General features: G+C 38.1%; 2 protein-coding genes across 2 annotated transcripts; both read right to left on the bottom strand.

The window, feature by feature from the left end:
* Positions 1–2,742: 2,742 nt before the first annotated feature.
* Positions 2,743–6,433, bottom strand: LOC107878647 (extensin). The gene is made up of 3 exons (XM_016725714.2): positions 5,719–6,433; positions 4,573–5,631; positions 2,743–4,333 (listed from the first exon to the last, which is right to left on the bottom strand). The coding sequence occupies exons 1-3, from the start codon at positions 5,888–5,890 to the stop codon at positions 2,850–2,852; spliced, it is 2,715 nt and encodes a 904-aa protein (XP_016581200.2). The 5' UTR covers positions 5,891–6,433; the 3' UTR covers positions 2,743–2,849.
* A 144-nt stretch (positions 6,434–6,577) lies between these two features.
* Positions 6,578–9,562, bottom strand: LOC107878648 (3-hydroxybutyryl-CoA dehydrogenase; the record flags this gene model as incomplete). The annotated part of the gene is given in 3 exon segments (XM_047415590.1): positions 6,578–7,142; positions 8,127–8,239; positions 9,341–9,562. Coding segments are annotated over 3 exon segments (705 nt in total), but the record flags the coding sequence as incomplete, so codon positions are not given.
* Positions 9,563–11,081: the final 1,519 nt, after the last annotated feature.

Here is an 11,081-nt window from a genome sequence, read left to right as displayed (position 1 = left end):
AGGTCGACAAGAATAATTACTCCACTATATTCCCACAAAGAAGGGTCCTACGCAGTCCGACGTCCGTATCACTATCTCAATATTTTAAAGATGAGGTAGAGAGGATGTTTCCAATAGACTTCGGCTCACAACAAAAAAATTATCTAGAAAAATGACATAATATAAGAATAATAAGAAACAACGGGTAGTAATAAATAATAGATAAAATAGAATTGAAAAATGTGTGAACTAAATCTTATTAACTAGATGAAAAAAGTGTGTTAAATTAAATCTTAAAATTTTTTGGGGGAAAAAATCACAACTGGTCCATCCAAAATGAAAGAAAAAGAAGAAGAAGAAAGAAGCAGATGGCATGATACTTATTGGGCCTCAATGGACCGTACTAAAGGTAGCCCATTCTGTTTGACCCACACATGACGGGCTGATTGCCCCTATTTTGTCTAACCTAGGTTGTATAGTACTCTCCCGTTTAAAAAGGAATGATCTATTTTGACTTGACACAATTTAAAAAAACAAAGAAGACTTTTGAATCTTGTGGCCTTAAATTAAAGTTGTGTCAAATGTACCGAAATGTCCTTTAATCTTGTAGTCCTAAACATGTCATGTGGAAAGTTGAAATTAAAATATTACTAAAAAAGAAAGGCTCATTCTTTTTTAGACGAACTAAAAAGGAAAGTAGATCATTCTTTTTTAAACGGAGGGAGTATCTCATTCGTGAAAAAGTTTAAAAAGCCTTTGCCTTGTCCGACATAAAATTAAAAAACCGAGCTTCTGTCAATATAAGTTTATGAATAAGCATGCCTTGTAAGCCATGACTTGCGCCTTGCGAGTTTCTTTTTTTCTTGTAAGCCAGAACTTGTGTTTTGTGCCTTATGAATCTTTTTATCTTGCAAAATTTTCCTTCTAAAAATATAATTTTTTCATTTTCAGGGATATTTTTTATGCTTTTATTACTTAAAACGTTGAAGGATAAAAATGAAAGACCTCAAATTTAAGAAGAAGAAAAATCAAAGACTTTCAAAATAGAGTTATTTTTACAAATGATCCAAAAAGACACGCTAATCAAGTAAAACAACGTCAATCTTCAGTTAAATTTTCAAAACGTGAATAATAAAAATAATTTAATAAAATAAAATAAACCTTTAATAAATTTTTTGATAAAAGTGCCAAATCAACAAACGTCAAATAAAATCAAACGAAGGTGGTACTAAATCATTGAACAAAGCTTTCTCAATTCTCAAAATCAATGTTTTGGGATTTGCTAATTTGCCCCCTCCTTTAATCAAACGTAGTTTTGAAGGTAATCACGATCATTACTTAGGGATTTACATATTTGCACACCTTTTTACTTTCTCGATCATGGTAGTACTAACAAATTAAGCCATAGCTTGTTTATGTCTTCTAGATAGATCTAATTACCTTTTAAAAAAAAAATTAAAAAGGACAGATCTATATACGAAATACTCCAAATAGTACGTTTCAAGTTCACTTGTGGAACCCTCTATCCTTATTATACTTCACTTGTGAAATTTAGTAAATATTTTTTTTAAAGAATAAGTAAATTTTTTAAGAGATATATCCAACTAAAAATACCCCTTGACTTTTCTTCCTGATTAATTATGACATTAAATAATAATTCCTTCGCTGACAAATACATTACAACATATTCAAAGAATAAATGTATTAATTCATACCACTATCTTAAATGAGGTAGAGATCCGTTTGCAAATATTTTAGAAAATTAAAGAGGACAAGTAAGTTTAATTAATTTGTAGGGTTTGTAAGGAACTTTAATGCGAGCAATTAAACAAAATAGTGAATAAAGGAAGACTAGTCAATAATATAAAAGGTGATACCTTTTAAGTACATGTGTCAATGCGAATTAATTTTACGTTATTAGCACCCAAATAAATAAAACTATACTCTCTATGTTCACTTTAGTGGTTACTTTTCACATGACACATCTATTAAGAAAATAGTTATTGATATGACTATGTTATCATACTATCCTTATTAATTGATGTTTAGAATAATATATTTTGAAAATAATTTGAATAATAAATAATTAACACTAAGAATAAAATATGAAAATTATTTTGTCTTTTGTAAAAGTAATAGATAAAAATGAAAATTCAATCAGAAATATAGTTAAAAGTAAAAAAGAAGTAATACATACATGGAGTATACATTACTGTTAAGCCAGTAATACATAGTACTCTATTACTTAGGAGTTACTAATTGTCATCAATCCCCTAATGTTACTCTAGCTGTTCTTTGTCCGCTGTACATTACTAGTGCTCCAAAAAATTCGAGAAATTATTACATAATGAAATGATAGGGATAAAATTGAAAAAAAAAAATGTTTCGGTCTGACTTTGTAGGGAGTTTACAAAAATAAAAAGACTTTAAATCTTGTGGTTTTAAACTAAATATATGTAAAACGCACCAAAATAATATCTTATAATGTTGTGGTCTTTAACATGTCATGTGAAATATAGAAATTAACGAGATTCTTTGTGAAACGGATTGAAAAAAAAATTATGACAAGACAAATTGAAGCAGATCGATGGAGTATTATTCTTTGATTTGCTAAAACAAACTGAGTAACGAGCTCCAAACTAAGATCATGTTAAGGTAAAATTATACAGGAAAATTACTATATACTCTCATATATTAAAGATAGTACACAAAATTATGGGAAGAAATAAAAGAAAAGATAACAACGTAACTAAACACCCTCAACCAACTGTAATTCAAGAAATCAAAATTAATACAAAAAGAAAGTTATAAACCGGGAGACGCAACAAATTAACGTGTTATCGTAAGTATAAAAGTATAATTATTCTATGTCAAAATATTATTTCCAAAGGTGAAATAACAAATCCTCCCAAAAGCACAGTCAAAAGGAGAGACATTGTTGAAATGAATGTTTTCTTTGCTGATGATTGAGAATTGAGTGGTGAACTAGCTGGTGAATCAATGTAAGCCGGAATGTTGTCGTCGCTGGAGGCCGGAGAAATACTTTCTGTCGGAGAGTTTGTTGATGATCGTGGCGTGGGTGATGATGTGGGAGATGAAACTGGAGTAGTTGTGTTGGATGTTATTGGGGGTGCATCATGAGATGTAGGAGAATGAGCCGTTGGAGGTGCGGGCGTTGGAGCCTTTTCGGGTGCATGAGCACTCGGGGTTAGGTGTGAGCTAGGACTGGAGGGAACAAGTGAGGGTGCATGTGTTGGAGCCTTTTCGGGTGCATGAACACTTGGGGTTAGGTGTGAGCGAGGACCGGAGGGAACGTGTGAGGGTGCATGTATTGGAGCCTTTTCGGGTGCATGATCACTCGGGGTTAGGTGTGAGCTAGGACCAGAGGGAACGTGTGAGGGTGCATGTGTGGGAGCCTTTTCAGGTGCATGGACATTTGGGGTTAGGTGTGAGCTAGGACCGGAGGGAACGTGTGAGGGTGCATGTGCGGGAGCCTTTTCGGGTGCATGAATATTTGGTGTTAGGTGTGAGTTAGGACTTGGGGGAACGTGTGAGGGTGCATTTGTTGGAGCCTTTTCGGGTGCATCAGCACTTGGGGTTAAATGTGAGTGAGGACTGGAGGGAACAAGTGAGGGTGCATGTGTTGGAACCTTTTCGGGTGCATGAGCACTTGGGGTTAGGTGGGAGGAAGGACCGGAGGGAACAACTGAGGGTGCATGTGTTGGAGCCTTTTCGGGTGAATGAGCATTTGGTGTTAGGTGTGCGCTAGCACTGGAGGGAACAAGTGAGGGTGCATGTGTTGGAGCCTTTTCGGGTGCATGAGCACTCGGGGTTAGGTGTGAGAGAGGACTGGAGGGAACAAGTGAGGGTGCATGTGTTGGAGCCTTTTCGGGTGCATGTGCACTCGGGGTTAGGTGTGAGAGAGGACTCAAGGGAACATTTGCCGGTGCATGTGTTGGAGCCTTTTCGGGTGCATGAGCACTTGGGGTCTGTTGTGAGCGAGGACTGGAGGGAACAAGTGAGGGTGCATGTGTTGGATCCTTTTCGGGTGCATGAGCACTCGGGGTTAGGTGTGCGAAAGGATTGGAGGGAACATGTGAGGGTGCGTGTGTTGGAGCCTTTTCGGGTGCATGGGCTTTTGGAGATGGGTGAGAACCATCAGGTGCATGTGATGACTCAGATGGAGCCTTTCCTGGCACATGATGATTTGGAGAAGGTGGGTGGGAACCCGGACCCCAAGGTATATTGGATGATCTCGGGGTTGGTACCTTTATGGGTGCATGGGCTGTTGGAGATGAGTGGGAACCAAAAGGCGAAGGTGATGCCCCGATTGGAGCTGCTCCAGGTGCATGAGCTGTAACAAAATAGAAAAGTAGAATGGAACTTTACTTGGTCATTTCTTATAGAAATTAATGAAATTCAATTCGAAATTTCATGAATAAACATATTTATTTACATTTAAAACTTCATTTTAAATCAAAACTGAATATAACAATATTTTTAAGTATATATAATGCGTTCAAACTCATTTTCACAATTTTGAATTTATACATATATGACAAACTATCTAGAGAGGTGAGTGAGAACCAATACCACGAGGCACATTCAATGATGACGGTGTTGGCACCTCACTGGGTGCATGGGCAATTGGAGATGGGTGAGAGCCAGCAGGAACAGGTGATGCCCCGGTTGGAGTCATTTCTGGTGCATGAGCTGCTGGAGATCGGTGTGAACTTGAACTTGGAGATACATGTGACAATGCAGGTGTTTGAGCCTTTTCGGGTGCATGTGCCACCGGAGATAAGTGGGATCCATCAGGGGCAAGTGAAGCGCTGCTTGGAGCATTTCCTGGTGCATGAGCCTTTGGAGATAGGTGTGAACCAGAACTGGAAGGCACATGTGCCGATGTTGGTGTCAGAGCCTTTGCAGGCGCATGAGCCGTTGGAGCTAAATGGGAACCAGAAGGCACATCCGATGATGTTGGTGTTGGAGCCTTTATGGGTGCACGAGCCGTAGGAGATTGATGTGTACCAGTACTTGGAACCCCGTGCGAGTATTCAGGTGTTGAAGCCTTTTCAGGTGCACTGGATGTTGGAGATGAGTGAGAACTAGTAGGACCAGGCGAGGCCAAAGTTGGAGCCACCCCTGGTGCATGTGTTGTCTGAGGTGGGTCTGAACTAGTATCTCGAGGCACATCCACCGGTGTTGGCGCCTTTCCAGGTGCATGGCCCGTACTAGATGAGTGAGAACCTGTAGGGGCAGGTGACACCCCACTTGGAGCCATTTCGGGTGCATGTGCCTTCGGAGATGAGTGAGAACCAACAGGTGTAGGTGATGGTACCGGAGTTTTACCCATCGAAGAATGAGAATCCGGGTCCCCTTGTGGCAACATAGCATCCATCGGACTATGAGCAGCCGGAGCCGGAGCTGAAGGATACAGTGTTGTAACGGCTTGAACAACAATAATAAACTTTTGTCCTTCTTTACACTTATCCTTGTTACCACTACTAAAATAGAAAATACCCGAATGATCAAATTTGAAAACGTTGTTTTCATCTTCCATTTTCTTGATTGGATTTTCTATATTGCACTTGTCATAATCATCCTTATTTACCTCCAAAACCAACTCTGATCCTTTCTTATACTTGAACACTGTCACACGTACAAACAAGAAAAAAAGAGTTGATGAAATTTCGTTATGCTAACAAATTAAACGGCTTAACATATGATGATACTTACAAAGAGTGTCATTAACTTGAAATCTCATTTGTTTAGCCCATTGATTATAAGATTCAAAAGGATTAGCAATCAAATCATCTATGCCACCGACGTCGATTTGATAAGCGTTTGAAGAGCTAGACCAAAAAATTAGCAGTAGCACCAATAATGGAACATGTCTCTGTAGAGCCATGTTGAATTAAATTTTGTTCTGTTTCAAAAATGTGTAAGAGATTTTTCTCTCTCTGATATTAATAACTGCAAAATACAAAAAGACTCACAAAGACACAGAGGAATAAAGAAGGGAAATGAGGTACAAATGAAATGGACAAGAAACTGAAATTGAGGTTTCAGGGTGAATATGTTTTATATATAGTCTATGAAAATTGTAAATGAGAAAAAGAAAGTTGATTTTATGTTTTTGATGCTAAGCACATGCATTAAGTAACGTACTAATGGCAAAGGGAATTTAATTTAGTTAACACGGACTTTAAGGCTGATGTTATGTAAGCTTTTACTATTAGTTTGAAAATAGTTTTCGTAAATACTCCCCTCTCCAGACTTCACTTGTGACACAATAGCTTTGTGTTGCTAGCCCCAACTTGGATCATTATTAGTTGCAGGGTGTAATACAAAATAAATAGTCATTTCAAACCACTAATTAAGTTTTAACCAGCGTTTTAAAACCAAATATTAGTGGCTTAGCTCTTCGCACTTTCCTCAGTTTTTTTAAATATGGAGATATGGAGAGAGCGAGGGTGTAACGAAGGCTGTACACTCCGGAAATACCAGCTCCATCACTGGAGTCGAACTAAGTTTGATTATACCTATGTTGGTGCCCCTTTTAATGTCATCAAGTTGGAACAAGAAAAGCTGGGACTGGCCACAAGAAAAGCTATGCAATAAGATGAGAACAATTACATAAGTAAGGAATCACATTGGTAGAGTCATTGTATACATCCCTATCAGTTTTTTCTCTCTCTCATTTATTGATACCTGAGGATTATAAGAGGGTATTGCAAGAGGGCGCCTGTTGCATGCAACAGGTTGTAGTTGTTTCACAAGTGCAAGGAGTTCAGAGTCGAGGCGGTCCTCCGGTTTTCGCGGCAGCATCACGGTAATCATATACGCCGATGCCTCGCTTTTTACCAAGCCTACCAGCATCAACATACTGTACAAGGAGAGGGCATGGGGCATATTTATCGTCCCTTAGACCGGCCTGAAGAACTTTCATGATTGACAAACAAACATCCAGTCCAATGAAATCTGCAAGTTCCAAAGGACCCATAGGATGGTTGGTTCCCAGTTTCATTCCCGTATCGATATCTTCTTTTGTTGCAACTCCGGTGTACAGTGTATGAAACGCTTCATTGATCATAGGCATCAGAATTCGGTTTACTATGAAGCCAGAATAATCCTGAGAACAGATAACCGTCTTACCAAACCTGCAAATAATAGATAATCAGAAATTAGTTGCAGAATTCTTCCCCTTTCCAGAGGATAAGAAACTATTCTTTTTTTCGTTTGCAAGCAGAGGACATTTCATACATTGGAAATAAAACATACTGTATAAGTTTTCTCCATGTTGCTTATGAAGCATAAAAGAAAAAAAGTTATGTAGAGATACTATAGATATAACCAGGTGATCAAAGCAATCTCACATCTTTAGACGGGGACATAACAAAGACTACTTTCTCATTTTTCGGCTGCATCTATCTATCATTAAACTATGTCTCAATTAGAAACAGTCTTTGATCAGCAATATAAATCCTCCCATTTCATTCCACTATGGCAATCCAAGCAAATAATACGGAGAAATGTGACATGAGACTCACTGACATGAAATATTCATCAGAAGGAATTTCTTTTATCCGCAATATGAAAAAGCTTAAAGACTCCATTTCTAGCCAAAAAGGGGATGACAGAATGGTTCTCTAACGGTCTAGCCAACTGTGAATCTTAGTTCTTAATACCATCATAATTCAACCCTCTTTGACCCTGAGCAGTACAGGGATACATTTGGGCCAAAAAAGTTTAGGACAGAGTTTTAGTCACTAGTGTAAAAGTGAAGCTTTGCAGCTACAGAATGAGAGATTGTGAGTGGTGGCAGTGAAACTTTGGGAAATGTTATACCAGTAACGCACGTAGATCATATATGACTGTTGTATCTGAAAGCGGATACATTTGGGCCAAAGCAGTTTAGGACAGAGTGTCACTTGTGTAAAAGTGAAGCTTTGCAGCTACAGAATGAGAGACTGTGATTGGTGGCCGTGAAACTTTGGGAAACGTTATACCAGTAAGGCATGTAGATTATATATGATTGTTGTATCTGAAAGCATAAACATTTAAGGCAGAAAATTCTTCAAAAACTGTTGAGGAGACGTGCATATCTTTATAAATCCTAGTTGCAGGGTTTTCCTATCAGTTACCTCTCCGCCAGGCATTTAGTCGCACAATATGTGTCTTCTGATGTATCTGCACCCCGAATAATTTCAACCAGCTTCATAATGGGTGGAGGATTCATGAAGTGCATGCCGATCACCTGCCCACAAAAACATAAGAAAGAGAAAAGCTATATGAGCAGTGAACAGAACTCTAAGCAGTTGATGGATTCGCATAACTAGAGTTTACTTTAAAGTTTAACGACGCATAGATAGAGATAAGAGCATATCAGGAAAGACAAATGATTGCAAGTGTTTAATTTGTTGTCACCTTGTGTTGAAGATTTGGTACTTCTTAGAAGTAGCAGAACTTGGAAGATGAGCATAATTTCATGAAAACAAACAATTATATATGACGCAAATACACATAACAAAAGAATAAAAGACATTTTTATTATAAAGATCTTTTTTGGATAAAGAGAATAATTTTTTTAAATGGCCTGCAATGGTACAATCCTCCACTAGCAGTGTTTTAAGGGCCAAAAAATATCAAATCGTATTGAACACTGCATTCAACTTAATATGCAATAAATCTAGAGAGGGATAACTCATTTGTTTGTGAGTTGAACTCGTAACTTCTTAATGAGCTAATAATCATCCTTCAAACCATCATTTTGAGAAATAAGCCCCCCCCCCCCAGCAGTTACTGTGACCATCACTATACACACATCTTTCTTCACCCTCATCTATATCGACGTTCCATTCCAACCATTGCTTTTTAGCAGCCATTTAGAAGTATTAGTAGTCCCGCATTTTATGATTAGCAGCGAGTAGCCTTAAACCTTCAACTTTACCCACTTTCGACTAAAAAAAGCTAATTTCCTAACCTGACAGTATCATAATCTTCTGGCTGTTATGTTTCAGATTTTTAGGCTTTCATCACAAAATAAATTATATATTGTGTCTATAGTTGATGATTGCTAGATGTGGTGATAACAACCTACCAGTTTGGGCAGAGGTGCCTACGTTAAGATTCCAAAAGTCTAAAAGGAAAGAACGCACGATACTGATAAATCCCACACAGCTTCTTTATGAGAGACTGACTGAAAGAAGGAAGTTAGCGAGTTAGTTGTACAGTTTTTTGAACCTTGGCATCAACCCAAACTTCATACAAACATATTTGCATTTCAACAGAGTTGTTCTGTTTTCAACAAGTATCAAGCATTTAGTCTATAATCAATCGACAGACAAATGGAACAAACCTGGGAGGGTCGGCTCGTTGCAGATGCTAGACGAGTAATGGAAATAGAGCTTGTATTAGAAGCCAAAATAGCAGAGCTCTTTACAATCTTATCCAAGTCAGCAAATAAAGATTTCTTCACTTGTTCAGATTCCACAATAGCCTCGACAACAAGATCAACTGAATGTAAATCTTCCAAACTGGATGAACAGTGCAAACGTTTTACAGCATCAACACTTGTTGCCTGTTTTATGAAACACAAGATTCAGCACTGTTCAAATTTCTTAGAAATTACTCCAAAATAAACCCAAAACAACGCCTTCCTAGAGAAGGTGTACTGTAAGCTTCAAAATATCATATTCTCCCCTCCCATCTGATACACTCCTTTTTATGATGAAGTGTCCACACTAATTTAGGCACACCTCGAGGAATTGCATTTCATACCTACTATCCAACACTGGCATAGGTACCACGTATCTCTGCCTACCAAGGCTTGAGAAAACGAGAAGAAATCACCTATTGTTTTGGTCTCAGCCGGGAGATACAAACTACAACTTTATAAATCAAATGAGTCTTTTTCTTTGATTAGAACCTTTCACACATTCCTTTCATTACTGTGCAACAAAAAACTTGTGACTAATAGTAGTAGTTTTTGTATTTTTAAAAAAATTCATAATCTTTTGAGGAATCAATCTCTGGATTCCCACAAAATGTTCAATTTTGACCTCGTACTCTGGAACCCCATTATTCTTTTATGGTAGAAGAGAGTATTTAGCAGCTTAATGTTGGACAAGAACATTTAACAAGTACAACAACAACATACCCAGTGTAGAGGGATCTAGGGAGGATAGAGTGTATGCAGACCTTACCCTTACCTCATATAGATAGAAAGGTAGTTTCGGATAGACCCTCAGCTTAAATAACACCTGCCAAATAGTTTGCTAACGGGGATACAAATATGGGAGCAACAACAACAAAAACAACAAAGTAATACGAAGTGGAGATTATTACACAACTAACCAGAGAAAGAACAGTAACAGTAACAACAACGATGAACAAGAAACTGCGAGAATAATGCTAATACTACTGGTAAGAATGAAGGTCCAAGTATGCCCATCAAGCCTATCAGACAAGGAGCAAGAGAATGCTCCACTACCAACTAAACATACTACACTAATCCACAACCTCTAAACTCTCCTATTTAACATCATGTCCTCAATAAGATCAAGCAGCATTATGTCTTGTTTAATCACTTTTCTAATAACCAAGGTGGCCGAGCCAGCTTTCGCGCACCTCAACTAAATCCATGCGACACCTGACACCTCCCACCAACACCACCAACATCAGATATCAAGTAACTCTGTCCACCAAGGTAAGGAACCAAGTAGTTCTAGCTAAAATAAGATCAAGCTACATTATGTCTTGTCTAATCACTTTTCTAATAACCAAGGTGGCCGAGCCAGCTTTCGCGTAGCTGACTAAATCCACGCGATACCTATCACCTCCCACCAACACCAGCAACAACAGATACGAAGTAACTCTGTCCACCAAGGTTACGAACCAAGTAATTCTAGCTAAAATAAAATCAAGCTGCATTATGTCTAGTCTAATCACTTTTTCTAATAACCATGGTGCCCGAGCCAGCTTTTGCGCACCTCGACTAAATCCATGCGACACCTGACACCTCCCACCATCAACAGATATCAAGTAACTCTGTCCACCAAGGCTACGAACCAAGTAATTCTAGCTAAAATAAGATCAAG

The sequence above is a fragment of the Capsicum annuum genome, chromosome 7 (genome assembly GCF_002878395.1).
Source record: "Capsicum annuum cultivar UCD-10X-F1 chromosome 7, UCD10Xv1.1, whole genome shotgun sequence".
Taxonomy (NCBI): Eukaryota; Viridiplantae; Streptophyta; class Magnoliopsida; order Solanales; family Solanaceae; genus Capsicum; species Capsicum annuum.
Note: the sequence above shows the minus strand (reverse complement) of the source record. Positions and strands in the feature narration are given on the sequence as shown.